Source organism: Eurosta solidaginis, chromosome 3 (assembly GCF_040869045.1).
Source record: "Eurosta solidaginis isolate ZX-2024a chromosome 3, ASM4086904v1, whole genome shotgun sequence".
In the NCBI taxonomy this organism is placed as follows: domain Eukaryota; kingdom Metazoa; phylum Arthropoda; class Insecta; order Diptera; family Tephritidae; genus Eurosta; species Eurosta solidaginis.
In genome coordinates, this window is record NC_090321.1 from 259152621 (window position 1) to 259179956 (window position 27336).

The window sequence follows — 27336 nt, forward strand, 5'->3', positions numbered from 1 at the left end:
CAGAGAGGTTGCCTTTAGTATAAGGAATGCTTTGAAGAAAAATTAACGAATCGGTTAAGGACCACGTCCACTTTTATATAAAAGATTTTTAAAAGGGTCGTGGACGAATAAAATAAACCATATATTTGAAAAAATGCAAAAAAGAGCTTTATATCAATGGTATTTCATTTCCCAAGTGGATTTATAACATAAATAGGAAAAAATTCAAATTTTAAAAAATTGGGCGTGGCACCGCCCCTTTTATGACTAAGCAATATTCTAAATTTCGGGAGCCATAACTCGAAGACATATTTTCCTAAAAGCATAAAATACTTCTAGTATAAATGGACGGGATCGCTTAAAGACCACGCCCACTTTTTATATAAAACAAGTTTAAAAGGATCGTAGACTAGAATAATAAGCTATAACTTATCATTGATTCAAAACTATTTTTTACTATTTCACTTATCAAGTTTTATTTTAAGAGGAAATGGGGAGACATTTTTTTTAAAGGTGCGGTGCACGTGTTATGTAGAAAAGTAATTTATCTGAAATGAAATGTACAATTGAAGCTCACGCTGAGTATATAATATTCGGTTACACCCGAACTTAGCCTTCCTTACTTGTTTAATTTGTATGTACATATTAAGCGTATTAAGTATTTAAATATGCTAAATCAACTAGGCCTTGTGTAATGCCTTCTTTTGAACAAAGATTAGTTTTTATTTTGTATAATAATTAGCACCGCGTTTCCAAGGCTTATGCATTAAATCCATACAGTTATGACCATTGCAATATGTAAACATAAAGATTTCAAGCAAAAAGTGCAGTTTCATTGTGCTCATAGAGAGAGAAGGGCAAGAATCTTTTAGTCATATGTGAAGAGAGCATCATCAAATGGCTATTCCTAGTCACAAAGAGACAAGGTTCTTCTTCTCATCTTTCATTCGCTTAACATGGCTAGCCAACGTAGCCGCTATTTTTTTAATACGGTGGACTTGTCCATTCCTGCATAAAGTTCGTACAGCTCATCATTAAATCTTCTTCGGTACTCGCCATCCCCAACGCGTAGAGGTCCATAAATCTTTCGAAGAACATTTCTCTCGAACACTCCTAAAGCCGCTTCGTCTGCTGTTGTCATGGTCCATGCTTCTGCATCATATAGCAGGACGGGTACCATATGTGACTTGTTGAGCATAATCTTCGTTTGTCAAGAGAAGGCTTTACTTTTCAATTGCCTACCTTGTCCAAAGTAGTGTTTATTGGCAAGAGTGACCCTTCACTGGATTTCAGTAAATGAAGTTTTTACTAGTTCGAAATTACGGTTGCCAACAGTGTCGTAATTGCCAGGGCGCAAATGAGCTGACTCTTTCCTTGATGACAGCAGGTACTTCTTTTGTCCTCATTCACCACGAAACCCAGTTTTTCCGCTTCTTTTTACAGTTTGAAGCAAGCAGAACTTACGGCGCCAGTGTTCCGGGCGATGATATCCATGTCGTCAGCGACGTCAGTAATTGCATGTTTGTTCCATCTGACTCTCCTTAGTCAAACTCTTTATGGACGACATGCCTGGGAAATGGGTTCTCGTCAAAAAGTTTTCTGGTGGAGCATCTCTAGGTAGCGATAATATTTGGCGGCGTAATATTTCTCTCCGGGAAAGTTGGTCGTGGTATGGGCTTTCTGACTTCGTGCACTCTAGCCTTCTCACCAGGTTTGACTTTATCCCTGACAGGATGGACTATTATGTGCCGCTAACTATTCCCTGTGCAACCTCACCCAGTCATTCCCCAGAGAGAGGAATGGGGAAGGGGTCTAATCTGGTGTAGGGTACCAGTTAACTTGTTCAAGGATGGGTCGAAGTTGATCGGGAAGGGTGGTTGGGGTTCTTTAGCCAAGAGCTAAATGTAAGGCGCAAGTTTAAATTGGGTGATCTTTGCAGCGTCTTCCAAGCGGAAGTTGCTATCCAGTGCTACTACGGTTAGGGAATTTGAAATGCTCTCTGATAGCCAAGCGGCTATCAAGGCCTAAAGTTCAACTATAGTGCGATGGGGGGTGGTTTGGGAGTGCCAGTCCTCGCTTGAAATTGCATGGAACTCTTATATGATTAATTCGATTATCTGGGTCCCGGGCCATAGTGATATACCGGGCCACTGCCAAGCCGATCTCTTAACCCGCATTGGTACAACTGAACCGGACAAAAATGTCTGTAGGGATTGAAGGGTTATCGTTATTTTATTTTACTTGGTATCACAACAGACCTTCATGTTGTCCAAGTGAGCTTCCCTCACCAGGGCAGCTACCACCTAACCTAACCTTACCTAACCTAATACTTGCCCCTGAAAGAACAGACTATTGTGTGCCGCCAAGCAGTTCTGTGTAAGATTCACTTCAGCTATACCATGGTGATAGGGAGTAAACTGAAGCAGTACACTAGTTGACTAGTGCACGGATACGCCGAAGTTAGAAGCGAAGGGGAGGATTGGGGAGCTTTGTCATTAGTGGTTCTTCCAAGTTAACGCGATTAACAGTGTCGTGGATGCAATGCTATGTCTATTAGGTAAATGTGAAGAACGAACACCATAACTTGCCGCGTAAGGAGATCATGCTCATCCATCAGTGGTTATTTGGATTTTGGATGATTACTGTCCAATCAAAGTCCAAGTGGTGTGGCTTAATATACTGGAAACTGGATATTTATGAATGGACTACGACTAAGTGGCGAAACTATTTTGATCTCTGCTCACTGAGATCTCCGGAGGATTTATCCAAAGTCTGGATAAGTTACGCAATGGTTTTATAAGTAGCTAGAGCTCCACACTTTTCTATAGTTCCAACGTACATCAGTTCTCCTATAACCTTATTTCTCTCGGCGAACAAAAAATCACGATCTGTAATTTCTTCATAATAAAATTATAGCTCGAGATCCTGTGGTTTTTGTAATCATATGAATATGGTATGCTCCGGTCCTAGCACTTCCTGGAACGATTTTTTAACCTCCCAAACCTTCAGCTCGCCTTCTGTGACAGGAATGCCTTACCGCTTGCTCGACCATCGGTCATCGGCGATTGTTGAGAGAGTACGGAGTGGCTCTTAAAGCATTCTAGAAAATTTCTATACGAGCTCAGCTTTACATATTTATAAACATACTGGAACGAATAAAAGCCCAAAGATTTCGCTGTCTGGCTCATGTTATGCGTATGGGTGGGGGTTTTCCAGCCCAGAAAGCCTCTTTCTCGACACCTGTATTTGGCACAGCACCAGAAGTGAGATATTTTTTCCCAATCGAAGTTGATCTGATCTTCCTTGGAGCCCTTAAATAGAGTCAGTAATCGTCGCAGGGTTATTTGGCCAGCCGTCGTAGCGCCAATTAATGGCCATTATCATGTTTGTCGTTAAAAACTATGGCCTCATTCGTGAATTTTGGTCTTAAGTAAACAGGTTTTTATTATAACTTTCGCTTATTTCAAAATATTTTTTATTATGTAAGTATGCAAAACTTTTTTATATTCAACGAGGTTTTACTTACCAAGGGTCTACTTAGGTTTTAAATTCCATTTAATGATGGCATTGAAAAAAAAAAAAAAACATTTTAATCCCGAACGACCGATCCGTTTACTTATTTAGAAATTTGAATTTTTATTTATTGATATTTATATGCATGTAATAGTAAATAATGGCATTGCTTTTCAGCTTTGAAATATTTTTTTTATTAAAAATTCATAAATTTGTTTTTCATCTCATCACTTAAAAACCACTTGAATATATTTTATAAATTCCATAGTTCATATAACAAGTAGGAGTGTGTGTGTGTTTGTCATGCGTGTGACAGCCAACACATTGACGGATTTATTTATGTAAATGAAAATTTAAGTTATGTATGTGATATAATTTAATGCCTAGAAGGCATCACATGCATATACACTAGGGTGGGTCAAAATTATTGTTGAATAGGCACATCCTGTTTCTGAATCTATGGGTCATGCTGAGTAATATTGTCCATGGGACCATAGGTCTGAAATGAATTTCGAGCCTGCCTAATTTTGTTAGAAAATTGTATGTCCCAATCCGAACAGCGGCTCTCACAGATAAAATACATGAAAATAAATGTCAAATTCGGATTCGGATTGGGATATAAAATTTTCTAACAAAATTAGGGAGGCTTGAAATTCATTTCAGACCTATGATCCCATGGACAATATTACTCAGTATGACGCATAGATTGAGAAACTGGATGTGCATATGAAGTTTTTCCCCATTTTTCCCCATACAATTTGACCCGCCATAATATACACATATACACACATACATACACATTCATACTCTCATAACAAAATTAAAGTGGACTGACTTTTGATGATAGTTTTTGAAATGCTATTTGAATTGTTGTTTGACGTTAGTAAAACCGACAGCTCTCTATTAGCTTAAACACTGCTGACAAATGGCTGGGCTATGCTCTGCCGAGTACGCGATATAACAAAATGTGCGCGTCTATCGTCAATGAATTTACTTCGGCTAATGTGTGTTACCAATTATCCGCAAAAATGTAGCTCAATACACAAGCAGCAGCAACATCAGAACCAGTGCCAGCACTGCTGTTGCTCCTCCATACTCCTCACCCCACGCCTATCAAACGAACGCTGCTACACTGGTGTGGGTGCCGCGGGTATGTATAGGATTTTTTGGGCCCATATGCAGCGGCCTCATGAATCAAATAAAATAAGTATCAATAAAATTAAAAAAAAAACAAGTAAAAACGGGACAGTCTTCGGCTGTGCCGAAGACTTCATACCTTTCATGAATGGGGCTGAACAATAATCTTATCCCGCTCGTAATCTCCGAATAATCGGATGTATAAGATAAGAAATATATAGTGAACAGATCTACATACCTTAACGATTTTTAAGATAAATATAAAATAAAAAACAGGTAGGTACTTTGTGTGAGGATGCAAAGTTTCAGGTTTTTTGTGGTCTGCGTGTAAAACCTATGACTACGAATCACGTATTTCAACAATATATGACGTAAACGTAACTATTTGATGAAATTTGATGAATTTTGAAGCTTCTAGCCGTAAAAAGGGGGCAAAAATTAGAGTTTCCATGGGGTATATAATATATATACCACCGATCTCTATGATTTTTTTAGACAACAATATATGCTATATACGTAAGCATTTTGTGAAATTTGAAGCTTCTAGCTGTTAAAACGGGGCAGAAATTGCGCAAAGTTTCTTATCTGAACAATCGGTTGTATGAGATATATACTTTATATACAACCGATCTCTATGATTTTTTCAGACAACAATATATGCTATATACGTAAGCAATCGGTGAAATTTGAAGCTTATAGCTGTTAAAATGGGGTAGAAATTGCGAAAAGTTTCTTATCTGAACAATCGGTTGTATGAGATATATACTATATATACAACCGATCTCTATGATTTTTCCAGACAACAATATATGCTATATACGTAAGCAATTGGTGAAATTTGAAGCTTATAGCTGTTAAAATGGGGTAGAAATTGCGAAAAGTTTCTTATCTGAACAATCGGTTGTATGAGATATATACTATATATACAACCGATCTCTATGATTTTTTCAGACAACCAAATATGCTATATACGTAAGCAATCGGTGAAATTTGAAGCTTATAGCTGTTAAAATGGGGTAGAAATTGCGAAAAGTTTCTTATCTGAACAATCGGTTGTATGAGATATATGCTATATATACAACCGATCTCTATGATTTTTTCAGACAACAACATATGCTATATACGTAAGTATTCTGTGAAATTTGAAGCTTGTAGCTGTTAAAATGGGGCTAAAATTTGCGAAAATATATATATATATACTATATATATATACTATATATGCCACCATATATATACTATATATACCACCGATCTCTATGATTTTTTCAGACAACAATATATGCTATATACGTAAGCATTCATTGAAAGTTGAAGCCGCTAGCTCTTAAAATAGGGCAGTAATTACGAAAAGTTCCTTATCTGAACAATCGGTTGTGGGGGATATATACTATATATACGACCGATCTCATCAATTTTTCAGGCAACAATACGTGCAATATGCGAAAGTATATGGTGAAGTTTGAAGCTTCAATCTGTTAAATTGGGTAAGATATTACAAAAATCCTCTTTTTCTGAAAAATCGGTTGTATGGAGGATATATGCTATAGTGGTCCGATCCGGTCGGTTCCGACAAATGTCTAATCGGACACCCAAATACACCCGCTCACCAAATTTTATCAAGATATCTCAAAAATTGAGGGACTAGTTTGCATACAAACAGACAGACGGACATGGCTAAATCAACTCAGCTCTTCAACCTGATTATTTCGGTATACTTAATGGTGGGTCTATCTATTTTCCTTTAAGGACTTACAATTTTCGGTTTCGTGACGAAATTAATATACCATTTCATTTTCATGAAAGGTATAAAAAACGAAAATAACAAATTTTTGAGCTGAGCCATCTACTAATGTCGGATTAATCCCAAGACAAGTAAACTGGCTAAGGGGGCCACAACTGAAGGCCGACACTTAGAGAAAGTAAAATTATATTTAACTTATTACTGTCGTTACAGTAAGTGTCATGCAAAGAAGCATTAGAGAGTCGGATCGTACTTATATTCTGGGTTCTCGGTTATAAAGGGAAAAGGCTGTTGAGTTAGCACTCAATGAGTCAACGGTAGACGTCACAGTCTGCTTAGGAGAAACCAAGGAGGTTTTGTGCATGTATTCCCCCAGCGTGTGGCTTGATTATGGCCGCGGCAGGTATGCCTGTCGTAAGAGGCGACTACAATACCCAAATGATTTAAGGATTTGTCAGCGCAATTTATAGCTTCTCCAAGCCAAATTGTCAACTTCACCTATCCGTAGCAAAACCACTTCTTTAGCAGGCGAAGTTCGCGCGAGCCCAAGTTCCTCATGGAAAGAAGGAAGGGGGGGGGGGGGGGGGGGGGTGGGCTTGTACCGATATGGTACCTGTTACCGCAACGTACTGGGTTTATATCCGGAAAAGGATCATCAACATCGATAACAATCTCCAAAACCTTCGGGAAGTGTCTTTGCCCTACAGCAACAGCAACAACAACAAAAAGCGACAGGATTTACATACCACCCATCAAGCAGGAAAGGTGTGGATGGAAGCGCGAGATCAATTCCTACGATATATATATGACTTACTAATTTGCTTACATCTCCAAGAAGAAGAGACTTCGGACTCATGATGGGCATACTAACTGGACACTGCTATTCGGTGTCACATGCTTATAAATTAGGCCTCGTTAGTGACAGAAAATGTAGGAAGTGTGGGCTCTAGGAAGAAGCGGTTAAGCACGTGTTTTATTTGTGTCGTAAAGTACCTGGGGGCGGATGTTGTCAGATCTTGAGACAGCAAATAAGCCAGAAACTAGAACACTTAAAGTATTTGTCATAACAGCGGTGTTGTTTTATAACAAAAGTCCCTGTAGCTAATGTTTTTGGTATTGCAGCGATAAGGACACTGCCCGAAGGCCTTGGGGAGTATTAGCGATGTTGATGGTCCTTTGCCAGATGCAGATCCGGTACATTCCGCCAACAAGTTTCATTAAGGTACTACCCCGACAATCTCGGGCACGATTTGGTATGACCACATGAAACCTTGAGGTTTTTTCCATTTGCTCGCCAGATGGCATTCTATGAATCATTCCAGAAAACCTACGTCAACTGTATTATACGGCTTTGTATTTCTTTATGGACAAAAAATTTATTATTAGAACTCCTGAGCGAAGCGACACGAATGTCATGATTTTTTTACCTATGGTTTCAAACTTATTGGCAATGTGGGCAGTGGTATCTGCTCAAAAGATCTTTCTTATGAGACTGTTTATCCATTGCAACGTCTTCCAGGATTATTTTACAGTCACAAAGAAAGCTGATCAACGGCTGCTACCTAAGAATCTAACAATTAAGAAAGGCGGCCTTAATGTATAAAGGCCCCGATATGCCCAAGCCGGCCCTGATAGCAAATAACAGTGCTTAACCTCCCAACCTGAATGCAATAGCGTTGACTGTTCGTTTAGCATTCGTTATTTTTCGCCATTTGTTGTTATTGGTAGTCATATGATTGGATTGATGGAGGGCCTAAAAGGGGAGGTATTGCAGTCTGTGCTCAAACGATGTGGTGTGGTATATGTTGCGAAACGAAGTTATATGTTGTTTGTGTAGCTGTTGCTGTGTTCGGCTTCGAAATGGGGCTTTGGGTCTGTGTGTCGGTAGGCCGATGGGTCGTTGCTTCACTAGTTCGATGGCATGTTAAAGTTGGAGAGTTATGAAGCAGTGCAGCGATGTGCAAAAACTTTGTTTTGTGCGCATGTAAGGAAAAGATTGGCAGTCATTTACTGGCTGCAAAGCTGTAAAGATACCAACACAGAAAAATCGTACAGTATATATGTATGCGTGCAGGTCAATATGTAGGGAACTTACATACATATTTGTAGCTTTTAAGTTCTAGCAATTTAGACATTTTTAGCTAGCAATCAAGATTTGGAGCTCGATGGAAAAAATAAATACATTTGCGATTCATACCGAGCTTCTCTTCCGCTATGCGCCATGCTCCTTTTTTCTACAAATTGGCGGACAAGACCGACATACATATATGTATGTTTTATACCAACTTCGAACGGCAGCTGCAATTCAGATGAATTTTCACTGAGAAGCTTTTCATGGCAGAAACATAATCGGTGTGTATGCCAAAATGACACCACACTACGGCGGCCGCAAGAGATATTAGTTAATTTAAATTTTGAAGGCGGTCTTTTAGCAGTAGGTGAGACTTTTTTGATCTTAGTCAAACTTGCAAAAAAAAAAAACATATACAAACATCTACTTATCTACCTACTTCTACGTGGTATATATATGGATTTTATTTCCTCAGCGGGAAAAATCGTATTTGTGGTCCGATTTGGCTCATATTTGGAACACATAATACATACAAGAATAGAAGGCGACCTATGAAAAAATCACCGCTAGGTGGCGCATGGATAGAGATATTCACAAAAATCGTATTTGTGGTCCGATTTGGTCCATATTTGGAACACATAATACATACAAGAATAGAAAGCGACCTATGAAAAAAATCGCCGCTAGGTGGCGCAAATATCGAGATATTAAAAAAAATCGTATTTGTGGTCCGATTTGGTCCTTATTTGGACCAAATATTACATACAGTCCTGTAGAAGAGACATCAACATATTTTGGAGTTGGAGGAGGGACAAGCATACGTGGCGCAGAGTCGAGTAAAGTCTTTGGAAGGATTATGTATTGAGGACTTAGATTGTAACAAATTGTCAGGAGAGAGCCTTGTAATAATGAGTCACTAAACGAACTAAATATAATGAGAAATAATAGGCAATTAAATAAAGACTAAAAACTTGAAAATAAAATAAAAATTTTTTTTTTTAAGTTAAAGAGTTTTATTGAAAACAATACTTACATGAAGTAATAATTATACGAAAAGCTAGAAAATAATTAGGTAGGTCCTAGGTACTAGTCATCACACTCCTTATCAATCTATGGCATTGATCAGACAATTAAATAAAAGCGTTGGGCGTGTGAAATTTCTAAAAATGTGAGGCGTATCATAACCTGATCAGGGTTCAGTTGGTCTTATATATGACTGTCAATGAAAATTTGACGCCAGCCAACCAGCCTGTCAAGTCAAGCTAAATAAAACCGTTTAAAAACTGTTGTTATGGAAAAAAATCACTATAGCGAAAAATCATTCCGATTTTGGAAAAACAAATTTTTTTGAGTGTAGAGATATCTGTGTCACAGATTTACAAGGCATCGATGACTTTTGGAGCGGGGGAACTCTCCCCACGTATGCATGTAAAAATACAAACTTCAATCCAATCATAGCGGTTGGTGGCTTAATAACACCATACGATTTTGCATTTTATTTTCATCCCCTACTCATCGCTTTCTTTTCGTCATCTCTTCGCAGTTTAGACTGCACAAATTGTAGGTATTTAAGTGAATATAGTTTGTGGTTTTGCGATCATTGTATTTGACGTTGTTAAGTATCCTAAAGCGTATTTGAAATACACTAAAATTTTTGAAAATGGGTGTGGCATCGCCCCTTTTATGACTAAGCAATATTCTATATTTCGGGAGCCATAACTCGAAGACATATTTTCCTAATAGCATAAAATATTTCTTGTAAAAATGGACGTGATCGCTTAAAGACCACGCCCACTTTTATATAAAACAAGTTTAAAAGGATCGTAGACTAGAATAATAAGCTATAACTTAGCAAAAATAGTTTTGAATCAATGATATTTCACTTATCAAGTTTTATTGTAAGAGGAAATGAGGAGACATTTTCTTTAGACGGGAGGTGCCACGTGTTATGTAGAAAAGTAATTTATCTGAAATGAAATGTAAAATTGAAGCTCACGCTGAGTATATAATGTTCGGTTACAACCGAACTTAGCCTTCCTTACTTGTTTTCTTATACTTCTGCCATGAAAAGCATCTCACGTAAAACTAAGAAGCAGTACGACACAAATTAGAAGGTAACGTCCGCATTAATCTCCTCTGAAATATATCACGCCATGTTTAAAAGGTATATATATCCATGCTTCCTTTTCCCATAAGTAAGAGGACCGGTGACGTACATAACTCTGGCCCAGTTTGCATTTGAATACTAATTTGACAGGTTATATTCTTACTTTATAACATAGGTCATAGTTTTTGATAGCGTGTTTCAGATTGGTCGTTTCCCAAACTTCTGGTAGCACTATGGCCGCATTCAGTCTATGTGAGGTCCTCACGGGCCTGCAAATTCAACCTAACCTAAACTTTTATTATTATTATTACTTACTTACTTAATTGGCGCTTAACCGTCTAAACGGTTATGGCCGTCCAACAAGGCGCGCCAGTCGCTCCCTCGCTCCGCCAACCGGCGCCAATTGGCCACACCAAGGGAGTTTAAATCGTTTTCCACCTGGTCCTTCCAACGGAGTGGGGGCCGCCCTCTACCTCTGCTTCCATAGGCGGGTTCCGATAGAAACTCTTTCTTCACCGGATCATCACCTTTCATTCGCATAACATGGCCTAGCCAGCGCAGCCGCTGCATATTAATTCGCTGGACTATGTTGATGTCTGCGTATAGCTCGTACAGGTCATCATTAAATCTTCTTCGGTACTCGCCATCGCCAAGGCGTAGAGGTCCATAAATCTTTCGAAGAACTTTTCTCTCGAACACTCCCAAAGCCACTTCATCTCCTGTTGTCATGGTCCATTCTTCTGCCCCATACAGCAAGACGGTTACGATAAGTGACTTGTAGAGTATGATTTTCGTTCGCCGAGAGAGGACTTTACTTTTCAATTGCCTACCTAGTCCAAAGTCTTTTACTATTTCAAAATTATGGCTGCCAACAGTAGCTTGGTTGCAGGTACTTCGTTTTTTCATCATTCACCATCAAACCCATTTTTACCGCTTCTTTTTCCAGTTTGGAGTAAGAAGAACTAACAGCGCGGGTGTTTAGGCCGATGATATTAATGTCATCAGCATATGCCAGTAATTGCACGCTTTTATAGTATATTGTTCCAGTGCGGTTAAGTTCTGCAGCTAGTATAATTTTCTCCAGCATCAAATTAAAGAAATCGCATGATGGGGGGTCACCCTGTCTGAAACCTCGTTTAGTTTCAAACGGCTCGGAGAGGTCCTTCCCAATTCTGACTGAGCTGATGGTGTTGCTCAACGTCATTTTGCACAGCCGCATAAGTTTTGCGGGGAAACCAAATTCAGACATAGCGCCATATAGGCAGCTCCTTTTCGTGCTGTCGAAGGCGGCTTTAAAGTCGACGAAGAAGTGATGTGCGTCGATTCTCTTTACGCGGGTGTTTTCCAAGATTTGGCGCATTGTGAAAATCTGGTCGATGGTAGATTTACCAGATCTGAAGCCGCACTGATAAGGTCCAATCTGCCGGTTCACGGTGGGCACAATACACTTGAAAGGACCTTATATGCGATATTAAGAAGGCTGATTCCACGATAGTTGGTGCAGTTTGCAGTATCCCCCTTTTTGTTTTGCTAAGAAGCTACTGCATGCGCCTTACCAACTCCTCGCCGCCGTACTTGAATAGCTCCGCAGGCAATCCATCATCGCCCACGGCCTTGTTGTTTTTCAATCTGGTCATTGCTATTCTAACTTCGTCATAATCGGGCGAGGGGACATATATTCATCAGCATCGATTGCGGGATCTTGTTCTTCATCTCTGCGCGGTGAATTGCTGCCTCCATTTAGGAGAGCAGAGAAGTGTTCCCTCCATAATCTAAGCACTCACTGGACATCAGTTACAAGGTCGCCGTTTTCGTTCCTACAGGAGTTTGCCCCGGTCTTAAAACCTTCCGTCTGTCGCCGTATTTTTTGGTAAAATTTTCGGGCGTTATTCCTGGTGGCTAGCAGCTCAAGCTCCTCGCACTCACGCCTTTCTGCTTCTGCGTTTTTCTTTCTGAAAAGGCGTCTCGCTTCCCTTTTCAACTCACGATAGCGTTCACACACTCCTCTTGTCGCGCTCGCTTTTAACGTAGCCCTGTAGGCAGCATCTTTTCTTTCGGTTGCAAGGCGGCATTCTTCATCATACCAGTTGTGTTTTCGTGGCCGCCGGTAACCAATTTTTTCCTCGGCGGCAGTACGAAGTGCTTTGGAGATATGCTCCCACTGCTCCTGTATTCCTTCAGGATGAGTTGTGCTCTCAGAGATCAGGTGTGAGAGTCGAGTTGCGAAATCATTGGCAGTCTGTTGTGATTGAAGCTTTTCGACGTCTAGCTTTCCTTGTGTTTTTTGCTCCTTGGTTTTAGCCGCGTTGAGGCGGATGCGTATTTTGGCTGCAACGAGATAATGGTTATGTTGGAGTCAATGTTAGGTCTTCGGATCGTGCGCTCATCTAAAACACTGGAGGCATGCCGTCCGTCTATCACAACGTGATCAATCTGATTGCGAGTATTTCGAACAGGAGACAGCCATGTAGCTTGATGTATCTTTATATGCATTAACCTCGTGCTGGATATGACCATGTTTCGAGCACCGGCAAAGTCAATCAGCCTCAGTCCGTTAGGAGAAGTTTCATTGTGTAGGCTGAACTTTCCGACTGTAGAGCCAAAAACTCCTTCTTTGCCCACCCTGGCGTTAAAGTCGCCAAGCACGACTTTTATATCATGACGGAGGCAGCGCTCGTATGTGCGTTCTAATTGCTAATAAAAAGTGTCTTTCACCTCATCGTCTTTCTCCTCTGTCGGCGCATGGGCGCAGATGAATGACATATAAAAAAATTTTGGCGTGAGCGCCAGCACTTGGCGACAAAGTCTCTCGCCCACCACGAATCCGACGCCGAAACTGCGCTTATTCGTATGGGCACTCCAATAGATGTCACAATTTTTGATCTTCTTTCTTCCTTGCTTCGTCCAACGCATTTCTTGGATGGCGGTGATGTCAGATTTTGCTTTGACGAGCCGGGCATCTACACCAATCCCATTCAGGGAGCGGACGTTCCAGGTGCATGCCCTCAATTCATTTTCCTTCAAACGTTTGCCATGGTCGTCATCAATAGAGAGTGTATTTATCCGAGGCTTGTTGTTATATTTCATTGGAGTATGGTTTTACGTGGCGGGTCCCAAGCCCAGCGCACAACCCGCTCCGCGGGGGTGAAAATATTACTTGCACGTTTATATAGCGAGCGGCTTGTTCCAAGACAGACGCCCGCTTGCAGCCGCACCTAGAGGTGTACAGACGCTGCCGATGAGATCTCCCCCGGCTAGCCCTTAAACCGATTATGTCAGAGTGGCCTAGCCAGGTTGTCGCCTTCTCAAATTAGCTCACCACTAAACATCCGTTCTGTACCCATAGGATACTTGGCCGCAAGCGACCGGCAGTAGTGAGCTGCTTGAACTGCATGCAAAAGAATCGCTCTGGCCATTCCCAGGTGAATGGCGGTCAGAAGCTTTCCCCACTTTCGTGGACTTCTACACACGGCTCCACCATCCATTATTATTATTATTGTTATTATTAATATTCAATGCATATAAATACATACATACATACATGAGAAAGTATACATATGTATTTAGAATTTTGCTTAACTTGCAGATTAGTCAATTCTCTTGCAGCCTCTGTTTAGTCAGTTGAGCAGAGCTCACAGAGTATATTAACTTTGATTGGATAACGGTTGGTTGTACAGGTATAAAGGAATCGAGATAGATATAGACTTCCATATATCAAAATCATCAGGATCGAAAAAAAATATGATTGAGCCATGTCCGTTAACACGATAACTTGAGTAAATTTTAAGGTATCTTGATGAAATTTGGTACGTAGGTTCCTGTGCACTCATCTCAGATCACTATTTAAAATGAACAATATCGGACTATAACCACATCCACTTTTTCTATATCGAAAATTTCGATAAAGAGAAAAAGTGCGATAATTCATTACCAAAGACGGATAAAGTGATGCAACTAGGTAGATGAGTTGAACTTATGACGCAGAATAGAAAATCAGTAATATTTTGGACAATGGGCGTGGTACCGCCCACTTTTAAAAGAAGGTAATTTAAAATTTTGCAAGCTGTAATTTGGCAGTCGTTGAAGATATTATGATGAAATTTGGCAGGAACGTTACTCCTATTACTATATGTATGCTTAATAAAACTTAGTAAAATCGGAAAACGACCACGCCCACTTTAAAAAAAATTTTTTTTTAAGTCAAATTTTAACAAAAAATTTAATATCTTTACAGTATATAAGTAAATTATGTCAACATTCAACTCCAGTAATGATATGGTGCAACAAAATGCAAAAATAAAAGAAAATTTCAAAATGGGCATGGCTCCGCCTTTTTTCATTTAATTTGTCTACTTACGCCATAAATCGAACAAAAATTAACCAATCCTTTTGAAATTTGGTAGGGGCATAGATTTTATGACGTTAACTGTTTTCTGTGAAAAAGGGCGAAATCGGTTGATGCCACGCCCAGTTTTTATACACAGTCGACCGTCTGTTCTTCTGCTCGGCCGTTAACACGATAACTTGAGCAAAAATCGATATATCTTTACTAAACTCAGTTCACGTACTTATCTGAACTCACTTTGTATTGGTATACAAAAGGGCGGAAATCCGACTATGACCACGCCCAATTTTTCGATATCGAAAATTACTAAAAATGAAAAAAAAATCCATAATTCTATACCAAATACGAAAAAAGGGATGAAACATGGTAATTGGCCTGGTTTATTGACGCAAAATATAACTTTAGAAAACAACTTTGTAAAATGGGTGTGACACCTACCATATTCAGTAGAATAAAATGAAGAAGTTCTGCAGGGCGAAATAAAAAACCCTTGAAATCTTGGCAAGAATACTGTTCGTCGTATTACATATATAAATAAATCAGCGGTATCCAACAGATGATGTTCTGGGTCACCCTGGTCCACATTTTGCTCGATATCTGGAAAACGGCTTCACATATACAACTAAGGGCCACTCCCTTTTAAAACCCTCATTAATACCTTGAATTTGATACCCATATCGTACAAACACATTCTAGAGTCACCCCTGGTCCACCTTTACGGCGATATCTCGAAAAGGGGTCCACCTATAGAACTAAGGCCCACTCCATTTTAAAATACTCATTAACCCCTTTCATTTGATACCCATATCGTACAAACAAATTCTAGGGTCACCCTGGTCCACCTTTATGGCGATTTCTCGAAATGGCGTCCACCTATTCAACTAAGGATCACTCCCCTTTAAAATACTCATTAACACCTTTCATTTGATACCCATATCGTGCAAACAAATTCTAGAGTCAACCCTGATCCACCTTTATATCGATATCCCTAAATGGCGTCCACCTATATAACTATGGCCCACTCCCTCATAAAGTACTCTTTAATGCCTTTCATTTGATACACGTGTCATACAAACACATTCCAGGGTTACCCTCGGTTCATTTTCCTACATGGTTATTTTCCCTTATGTTGTCACCATAGCTCTCAACTGAGTATGTAATGTTCGGTTACACCCGAACTTAACCTTCCTTACTTGTTTATGATGGTTTCCTTTATTTTTTTCTGGTATATCCTTTTTAGATTTTTTTCTTCTTGAGTACCTATAAAATGTATAAATTTTTCCTTTATCTGGAAAAAAATCATCGTTTTCACTTACTTAAAATGATCTATGGGCTTGGGGAAATGTGTTGAATAATGCAATTAAATGCAGTCATTGTTATGGAATCTGCTCCCAAGGAGAATTGGGAGTGCGACAAAAACAGTAAGTGATGATATCCTGGGTAGTTTTTTGTGGAAAATTGTTGTTCAACTACATACATATTATGCTTGTAGATAGCTCCCTTTTTTGCCATCATTGACTTAAATGAATAGATGGGAGTCAAAAAGTAAATACGAATATGTACACTAGGGTGGGTCAAATTTGTTGTTGAAAAGGTACATCCAGTTTCTGAAGCTATGGGTCATACTGAGTAATATTGTCCATGGGACCATAGGTCTGAAATGAATTTCGAGCCTCCCTAATTTTGTTAGAAAATTTTATATCCCAATCCGAATCCGAATTTGACATTTATTTTCATGTATTTTATTTGTGAGAGCCGCTATTCGGAATGGGTTATAAAATTGTCTAACAAAATTAGGGACACTTGAAATTCATTTCAGAAATTCATTGCAGACAGAGATTCAGAAACTGGATGTGCACCTGAAGTCCCCCCCCCCAATTTTCCCCATACAATTTGATCCGCTCTAATGTTTACCATCTAACTATATGGGTTACGAATAAATTACACATCTCTATGGGAGTTAAATATTTAACTCAGAGATAACCTGACATGTGGGGTTAAACTCATACATTTTTTACACATTTTTTTTAAATTGACTCTGATCTAAAGAAATAACTTGCCTCTGCAAATGGGCCTTAATCTGACATTTCCAAGTAATGTGTACCACCGATACTCCAAACTCAATACCTGTCGAACTGTATGCTCGATTTGTTAATACTATACTAATTAGCGAAAGAAGGTTTTTTAAAACTAAAATTTGGTGACATGTGATAGTGTTAATGGAACTAGCACCAATTGACATTAATTCGATTTCAAATCGAAAACAGAACTAATATCAGATCCATGTTGGGTTCAAAGAGAGCTAAGTCAATGACATTAATTCCAAATCCGAAAGAGAACTAATGCCAGAATCATGTTGGAATAAACATCATGGACATTAATTCTCTGTAGAAAAGTGAATTAATGAGAGAAACTATTTTCTCGCCATTGATATTTATTCTCTTTGCAAAAGCGAATTAATGTCAGAACTTCTTATGGACACCACCCACGAGCTTTGAAATAAACGTCGCACAAATTTGTATTCCAAATATGAGCTGTCTATTACGATAAGATTTAAAAAGTTTTAATAGCGTTAATTATTAAAAATAAAAAAAGCGCCGCATCCGAAATTTTGAAATAATAAATCTCGCGATTTGTAATTCCAAATTTTCTAAACAAGTTATGATACGAAATTAAAATATTTTTTCGATTTAATTTCCAAAGTTAAAAAAGACGGAATTTCCAATATTTTTCATATTTTGGAAATTAATGCTAATAAATATCTCGTATCATAACATAAAATGAGAATTTGGAATAGAAGATCCCACAAATTTTTTATTCCAAATTTTTAGCCTGCTCGTTTTTAATTTTTTTGGAAATTAATTCGGGAAATATCTTAATTTCATATCCTCCCGCTTCGCTCTTTTCATTCAGCATTTGACCTATCACAAAATGATCGATTGCAAGTTTGATTCCTTTGTGTCCATCTGTTACAATTCACGTTACAGGTATCCAGCAGGTTTAAGGCTAACAATGAGATTGAATTGTCATTTATAATAGATTTAAGTAGATCCTTTTGATAAATTTTATCACTCCATCATTTTATCCAAACTCTATTGTTTGTCAACTCTGCGTTAGCACCCAACTCGGTAAGCCATACCTTATTGTAAGCTAATAAGTCAAATATCTATAAAAGCTCTGGCAAAGTTTACAAACCACATCCATATAAAACAGCTGATACAAACCTAATGGAAATCAATGTAATTGGTCAGTGAAGCCATACCATAACGCCCTAGCCATACCATACTAACCAATTGGTTAGCTCTGCTCAGCTGAGTATATTAGTTTTGTTCGCATAAATGTAATCCGTAACGGCATAAGCTAATCGAGATAAATATAGACTTCTATATATCAAAATGATCTGGGCGAAATTTAAATCAATTTAGCCATGTCCGTCCGCCCGTTCGTCTCTCCGTTAACACGATAAATTGAGTAAATTTTGAGGTAATTTTTTTGTAATTTGGTATATAGGTTCCAGGACACTCATCTCAGATCGCTATTTAAAATGAACGAAATCGGACTATAACCACGCCCACTTTTTCGATATCGAAAATTTCGAAAAACCGAAAAAGTGCGATAATTCATTACCAAAGAACGATAGAGCGATGAAACTTGGTAGGTGGGTTGACCTTATGACGCAAAATGGAAAATTAGTAAAAGTTTAAACAATGGGCGTGACAGCGCCCACTTTAAAAAGAAGGCAATTTAAAAGTTTTGCAAGCTGTAATTTGGCAGCGATTGAAGATATCATGACAAAATTTGGCAGGAACGTTACCCCTATTACTATATGTGTGTTACATAAAAATTAGCAAAATCGGATGACGAACACGCCCACTTAAAAAAAAAAATTTAAAAGTCAAATTTTAACACAAATTTGAATATCTTTACAGTATATAAACAAATTATGTCAACATTCAACTCCAGTAATGATATGGTGGAACAAAATAAAAAAATTAAATAAAATGTCTAAATGGGCGTGGCTCCGCCCTTTTTCATTTAATTTGTCTAGAATACATTTAATGTCATAAGTCGAACAAAAATTAACCAATCCTTGTGAAATTTGGTAGAGGCATAGATTCTACGACGATAACTGTTTTCTGTAAAAATGGGCGAAATCGGTTGAAGCCGCGCCCAGTATTATACACAGTGGACCGTCTGTCCTTTCGCTCGGCCGTTAACACGATAACTTGAGCAAAAATCGATATATCTTTACCAAACTCAGTTCACGTACTTATCTGAACTCACTTTATCTTGGTATTAAAAATTACGGAAATCCGACTATGACCACGCCCACTTTTTCGATATCGAAAATATTACATATATAAATAAATTAGCGGTACCCGACAGATGATGTTCTGGGTCACCCTGGTCCACATTTTGGTCGATATCTCGAAAACGCCTTCACATATACTACTAAGGGCCACCCCTTTTAAAACCCTCATTAATACCTTTAATTTGATACTCATATCGTACAAACATAACCCCTGGTCCACCTTTATGGCGATATCTCGAAAAGGCGTCCACCTATAGAACTAAGGCCTACTCCCTTTTAAAATATTCATTAACACCTTTCATTTTATTCCCATATCGTACAACCAAATTCTAGAGTCACCCCTGGCCCACCTTTATGGCGATATCCCGAAATGGCGTCCACTTATAGAACTATGGCCCACTCCTTTTTAAAATACTCTTTAATACCTTCCATTTGATACTCATGTCATACAAACACATTCCAGGGTTACCCTAGGTTAATTTTCCTCCTACATGATGATTTCCCTTATTTTGTCTCCAAAGCTACTCAGCTGAGTGATGTTCGGTTACATCCGAACTTAGCCTTCCTTACTTGTTGGTTATTCGCCATATCCATAACCTGTAAATATTACATTTGGTGATCTCATAAACTTTTTAGATATTTTAGTTTTTGTTTTGGAAACGTTTCGACTAAGTGACTTATTATTTGTGGAATTTGTTCGTAATTTTTGGCACATGATATGGATAAGTACAAATATGATTGTGACTATGAAGTTATGATTATGTCAACTATGCCAGGGCCTTAAAGGTAATTATGTCAGGGCAATGATATTTGGCAGTTAATTTTAAGATAAACGTTTTTATTGACAAAAATACTCACACTAAGTAATAATAATACTAAAAGCTAGAAAATAACACTGGATCACAAATTCCAATTTTTTTCTGCACCAGAGACGCCATTATAAAATTCCTATGTAAATCACTCCCTGATTCCGAAAATCAAAGGGTTTTTTAATTCTATGGTAACATTATTGAGATATTTACGAATTACCGTTTTTTCAAAAAAAAAAAGAAAGAAAAAATTGGGTCCACTTAATCATATATATCTCAAGAACGAATTGAGCAATTCCAAAACGGTCGTCTGTAATGTGGAACAAAAATCTGTAATAGCAAACTTGTTTTTGCTAAAACCATATTGAAACTGCTCGATTCCTTGGGCCTCTGTTAAAGGATTTTATTTAAAGTTTCTTGAGTGTTCTAGCCTATTAACCCAGGCGAGGGATTTGTACAACAAAAATAAGAACCATACAAAAGACTACGCCGCCTAGTTCTGTGCGCTGCTCTTTGCATGTCATCAAAATAAAATCGGGATGTGCCAATTAACGACAAAGTGGGACAAAAGGGTGTCTGAAAAATTCAACTTCCACAAATTAATATTCTCCAGTTGGACTAGGTGAATCGTCCAGCTGCGAAGACTGTGCTGATATGAGCAAATTATTACCATGCATTGTTAAATCGCACAAAAAAAAAAAACTTTGTATAAAACCGTACTAAAAAAAGTGCATACCAAATTTTTGATCTATTTTATTTTTATTTTTTATCAGGCATTTCTAAAAGTCAAATATGCTAAAATTTTTGTTTGTATCCTTTGGTTTGGCATACATTTTTCTAAAAATCAAAAAATCATTACGGCCGCCGAGAAGAGAGAATGGTTTTACATTCCTATATTTTTATCATGGGCTGCTGATATCATCTATAATTAGACTCAAATACATATTTAATAATAATATGATTATAATACATTAGTAATAATGAGATAGTCAAGTTTGGAAAAACATCTTCTCCATACGAGATTATAAAAGTAAGTAATTCTAACGGAATTTTAGGTTCAATTTCTTTTCTACTGCGAAGTAATATTTTGCGGACACATATTTCGATAAAAAGTTCTGTTCCATCGAAATATACATTATAAAATTCATTCAAGTCCTTACAATTTCGTCGTTATTATCCCTGTTTAACAAATTTCCATCTTCTAAGAGAAATCCAAATATAAAATTAAGGTAATTTATTCGTGTAAGTCTTGTACGTATGGTAATGAATTTAGTGCAATTCCGCTTATTTGCAACCTTCTACTAACGTTCGTATCGCTAAACTGCTGAATAAATAACTCCAATATTCAATAATGCAAAATGGTCTTTATTAGAGTACTTCGAAAATACTTCACAATAAAACTTATACTTCGCAACTGATAGCGTGCTTAAATCAAACTGATTGCTGCTTACTCAGCTTTCGCTCCTTTTATACTCTCTGCTGTCTCGTTCGCATACTTCCAGGCGTTTCTTCTTCTAGAATTTACTACTTAGTTACCAGCAATAAACTTACTAGCTGTAAACTATAGATGCACGTTTATAGCCTCTCGCATAGCCATATGCGCGTGTATATGTGAGTAATACTTCCACCGATGATTGCCTACTTTTGTGAGTATCTCAGATGTATGCATGTGAATTTGTAGTTTATTGTCTCTCGCATAGCCATATGCGTGTGTATATGTGAGAACTACTTTGCTGATGATTGCAAACTTTTGTGAGTATCTCTCCGCTGCTTGTATGTACACATGTGTATACATAATGATTGATTTGTTTATGTACATACAAGTGACTTCTTAATAAAGGCTTAGAGATGATAGTATCCTTTAGTGTTGCTAATATTCGTCACAGTATTTTTTGTTGGAGACGATCGAGAACACTTTTCATGACGCGAGAAATTTCACATTCTGCGGAAAGACCAATATCTCTAGCCAATTTTGCGGCACCTCCTTTCACGTTTTACTATATCAATGTCCCATTTTTCACAAAGGGACTTCGCTTTTTCTGTTGCTTCTTCACAGAGAGTGTCTCGAATTACGGATTCACGTTTGACAGTTTTTGTTAAAGCATTTTTTAATAATTCCCATCGTAACGTTGAACGTGAGAAAAAAATATATATTCTTACAATTATTCCACAACTTGTCGCAAGTGTTCTGGATATATGCATGCATTTTTTAGTATATTAATTTTTTTCCAGAAATCAGTTATAATAAAAATACAAATTATCCAGGAAGTTCTGCTTTGCGGACCATTTTCCGCCCCCTGTAAGTAGCGTCCGGGGCAAGATGCCCCTTGCGCTGCCCTCCCATATCACTACGCCACTGTATAAAGATATGAGCGGTTGACTATCAATAGAAATTTGACGCGGCCCACGTCTTTATTTATTTTTCTTATCAACGCCTTAGATTGATGAGGATTTCATTAACAGATTTTGAACTATTGTGCTCCAAAGTATTTGGATGTCACTTTTACCGAGGCTTGACTTTTTACTTGAATTTCACTAACAGAATTTGAACTTATGTATGTGTTCCAAAGTATTTTGTTGTCCCGTCGCTTTCAATTTATGTATGTATAATGTGCTTCAAATACGAGCCAAATCGGACCACAAATACATGCAATTTTTTTTAATATCTCGATCCTTGCGTCACCCGGCGGCGATTTTTCATAGATCGTTTTCTATTCATGTCAGTAATATGTGTTCCAAATATAAGCCAAATCCGACCACAAATAAGATTTTTTGAATATGAAGATCTTTGCGCCAACTGGCGGCGATTTTTTCATAGGTCGCTTTCTATTCATGTCTGTAATATGTGTTCCAAATATAAGCCAAATCGGACCACACATACGATTTTCGTGAATATCTCGATCCATGCCACCTAGTGGAGTTTTTTATTTCTTTTTATTGCATTGTCATCGGGTTCTGAACTATATTCCAAGTTTCAAGCTTGTTCGCTCGATCTGCCCTTCTCTAAATACATGCCATCTACTCATCATGCATAAGATTATGTTAAACGCGTCAATACGAAAAACTACTTTTGTGACTAGGCTTTAAGGTAGTGAAAAAGGTACATATTGAAGTTCATATATACCAACCTTCATACATACCTTCCTACTATGTATAAAATTACGTAGCAAAATAAAAACTCAAGCAACGAAAACAAAGTATGCTATGCATAAATTTACATACATTTTTTTTGATGTTGTTTTCCTGACGAAACATTTCATGTTTATTGAACGAAAATATGCGAAAACGAGAGAACTATAGTTATAACGTTAGCCATTGTATTGAGCAAAGCTACTGTTATTAGAGAGAGTTGAGTTGAAATTCGTAAGAAGAGTCATTCATTGAAACGATGAATCGTTGTGTTTATATGTATGTATGTACATATGATGTTTATATGAATGTTGGATGACTGTGATGTAGAGACCTAACAAGTTTAGTTGAATACATGCTTTAGCTCTGTTTGGATGTATATACTACATACGACGTATTAAAAATATTTTTTATGTTTTAACAAAGAAATTCAGTAAATTTTTGTTGTAAAGAACAAAAAACAGGAAACCAGTTCTATATCCGTACGCTGAGCTAATGAATTTGCTAAAGAGCTTTTAAATGCATTTGAATTGAAAAAGGGGGACGTACAAAACGGTAAGTATATACGTAAGTATAGATACACACTAAGTATACATTCAAATATATATAAAGGCATACTAACCTTTGCATATATTCATGTGTTTATACAAGATACATTTTTGTATAAACGTTTTTTTCATCTTACGTATTACACTAACAATTTCCAGCACTGCATGAAATTTTTTCTTAATGATTTTCAGACGTAATTTACACCACGATGAATAGGTCGGATGCTGGAACGTTGAAATCACTATTGAGCTCTTGGAGTCAAGCCGAGTTGTTACCCCAATTTGAAGGTAAGTACGGATTTATTTAAATACGCACGTCATCTGTCTGTTTATATCCAGTAGTGTTAGTATTTAGGACCGTTTTTTCGACTGCCTGCTAAAATTAATTTCTCCTTTAAACACAATTTCTTTTTCTGCTATGCCCGCTGTATTTATCTTGCCCACAAATTTAACAGACAGTTAATCCAACCGTTAAAATTTCACGTCACTGCACTCGGCTTTATATTAAGTTTTTAAATCCTTCCACTAACTTTTCAAGAAATATTCTTTTTACTTCTTATAGCCTTTTTGGCACAAAACTCATTTGCTTACAACTGATTTTGTCAATTACTTTTACATCCATTCGCAGCGCTGGGCGTTGAGAAAAAGAAAACGAATTTAACTTATCTACAAATTTATATACCAGTTGTAATCCTCAGATTAACAGGCAGGCGAAAAAACGGCCCTTAGAATATTTTAAATATATTATGTAATCGAATTGATTAGCTTGTCAGTCCCATGTAAGGCTCGTATCACTATTTGAGGGGATAAGTAAGTTATTTTTCTTCTTTTCTCCTGTGAGCCACTTACTGGATTGGGATTCTTGCGTGGAAGACTACCATATTTTTAACTTTAACGTGAAAGGCTGTATTATGCTAGTCTGACAAAGATAATATAGAAAGCTCTTAGTCTTCTGCTCGTAAAGGGAAATGTGTTAATCGTTCGTTTTAAACATTGGAATTCGTCCAACAACACTGTAAAGTATTCTACTTAATAATTGTTTATCTCGGCTGAAAATATCGGAGCTTGGCTGTCGTTGGCCTGTCCAAAAATGGTTTAGTCCAATATTTACTGTACCTTTCCCTTCCAAATTTTTATCTCTATCCCCATCAAAGTATCTCTTCACATTTCGAATTACGGGTTTTCTCATTATACTTGCCTAGTGCACCACAAAAGCTTTCGTCTCCAACCGTCGGTCCGTTGACTATAGACTATCCCTATTGGAACCGACGACCACTCCGAGATTGCTGTCGCATTACTGGCGTCCAGTTATCGCCTTTTTTCTCTGGCGCCTATTGGTCACATCAAGGGAGTGTAATTTTCCACCGGGTCTTCCGACTGAGTGGGGGCCGCCATATTCTGCTTCAATAGTCGGGTTCCGATAAAAATACATTCTTCGTTGGAGCATCATCTTTCATTCGCATAACATGGCTTAGCCCAGGTTAATTCCCTGGACTATGTTGATGTCTGCATAAAGCTCATTATTAAATCTTCGTCGGTAGGTACTAGCCTTCGCCAACGCCTGGGGAGGTCCGTAAATCTTTTCTCTAAAACACTCCCGGAGCCGGCTCATCTGATATTGTCATGGTCCATACTTCTGGACCCTATTGCAGGACGGGTATGATAAGTGGCTTGTAGAGCATGGTTTTTGTTTGCCGAGATAACTTTACTTTTCAATTGCTTAATCCACATAAACCATAAGCCATAATCTGCGGGAATATGCTAGCTTCTTATAAAAAAAAGTTTATGTACTACTGGTTAGGCCAAATTTCAGAACATCCGAATGTTAACTCTCAAGCATATGTATGTAAATATAATCTGAATATATGTAAAGTTACACAACCACTTCTCCCCTTCTTACATACAGATGAAAACATCGACATCGATGAGCTACTCATGATGAAACGCCATCATCTTGCGGAAATTTTATGTTCTCATAAATTGGGTACACGCATACGCTTTGAATATTATTTCGAACGTTGGCGACGTGAACAAAACAAGCCATTACTGGGTGATACAAATCATCAACATTGCATTTTATGCCCTCGTCCTCTACTGCAAACAACACAGCCATCACTACCGCCGCCACCAACATTTCATGCCGTGGCGCCATCAGAAACAATCGTTAACCATAAACAACTAAGATCACGTGCCACAAATACCGTTATAGTACGTTATGCCAATGCAGCAACAAATACTGTCGATATGATGATTAAAAGGCAAACAATAGATGAAGATGCAACAGCGCCACCACCAACAACAACAACATCAACATCAACTCCAAAATCTCCTCTGATGCAACAAGCTCATCAACTCCAGCATACAATTCAAACAGGTCATTTAACACAGCCAGCAGCACATTCATCTCAACCTCATACACAACAAGCCCAATTAAGTCAATCATATCAACAACCGTCGCTCTCGCCATCAATGATGCCCGTTCAGGATGGGTCTGCATTACAAGAATTGGAAAAGCTTGCACGTCAACCAAGCTTAATGGAAGAGAATACGAATATGTCAGGCAATGGACCATCAACAGCTGCCAACAATACATGTCCAACGTCACTTAAGTCACATAAGGTTCCATTTCCCAATCTCAATGATACAGAAGGCGAACCAAGTGATTATGGTCCATTGATGCATATTATAAATTTATCTGGTTATAAGGGTCAAACATTGTTGGAATATTATCAACAACATCGTGTATTAACAAATGTACATCGTAATTTACTCATTAAGTTGATTGTGAATTTCTTTGAAATGAACGGATATCATTTGTCACTGAAAGTTAGTCATAACTTGGAACAACAGATACTGAAACTTTTCCCTGGCGAGAAATTGCAATACTATCGCAATGAGAAACGTGGTAGGATCTATGTGAAATTTTGCAATATGAAACGTTATAAACGTGGTAAACACACAACGAAGCGTAAGCGTGCACAGAGCATGGATTATGATGATGAGAGTTGTGGTGGTGGTGGTCCTGTCGATAATAATGCCACTCATGGTGGTGGCGGTGGCGGTGATGGTGATAATATGTTAGCTGAACCCGTCGTAGCCGTTGAATGTGATGATGATGATGATGATGCTGCTGTAGATTATGCGCAAAGTTTTGAAGATTGGCATGCCCTGCAATCGCCTGGAAGGCCGCGTGTAAAGACTGAATCGCTAAGCGATGATGATTTTTAGGTTGAGTAGCGTCGAATGGAAAGTGAGTGTGGTTTCATGTACAGAACTAGTAAGAGGCACGATCTGAATATGTATGTATACTATGTACTTATAATTATATTTGCTCAGTTATTTTGGATTTAATTAGTTAGAATTAAAATATTATTTTTGCATTGCGTGCACTTTTGTTTATAAAATAAAATACCGAAAACAAATTTATGTTTTTTGTTTCATTGCTCACAAAGCAACACAGATAAATCGATGCAAGTTATGAAAACAGGGCCGGATTAACCCTCAACGGGACCTTGGGCAACCATCAATTCGGGGGCCCTTTTTCATGTCCGTTCCCTTCTTTTTTCGATTAAAAAATACAAACTTATATATTTCTTAAAAATTTTATTGTCACAATGTAATAATATCAATAAAATTACTATCTAC

At 37.9% G+C, this 27336-nt stretch overlaps 1 protein-coding gene across 2 annotated transcripts; it reads left to right on the forward strand.

Annotated features, from left to right (window-relative positions):
- The first annotated feature begins 4381 nt into the window (after positions 1–4381).
- Positions 4382–27117, forward strand: LOC137247108 (uncharacterized). Of its 2 annotated transcripts, none has more exons than XM_067778182.1 (3): positions 4382–4642; positions 23884–23979; positions 25598–27117. In XM_067778182.1, exons 1-3 carry the CDS (start codon positions 4429–4431, stop codon positions 26917–26919), a joined length of 1632 nt encoding a protein of 543 aa, XP_067634283.1. In that variant the 5' UTR covers positions 4382–4428; the 3' UTR covers positions 26920–27117. The 2 variants fall into 2 exon arrangements, with proteins under 2 accessions (XP_067634283.1, XP_067634284.1); XM_067778183.1 differs by lacking the exon at positions 4382–4642 and adding an exon at positions 23504–23698.
- Positions 27118–27336: the final 219 nt, after the last annotated feature.

What these genes read in the sequence shown, in the direction of transcription:
- LOC137247108 (XM_067778182.1), top strand. Translation starts at nt 4,429, where the DNA reads ATGCTCTGCCGAGTACGCGATATAACAAAATGTGCGCGTCTATCGTCA. An exon ending in CACTGGTGTGGGTGCCGCGG is followed by an intron (nt 4,643 to 23,883) that starts GTATGTATAGGA and finishes AATGATTTTCAG; the next exon opens with ACGTAATTTACACCACGATG. An exon ending in GTTGTTACCCCAATTTGAAG is followed by an intron (nt 23,980 to 25,597) that starts GTAAGTACGGAT and finishes TCTTACATACAG; the next exon opens with ATGAAAACATCGACATCGAT.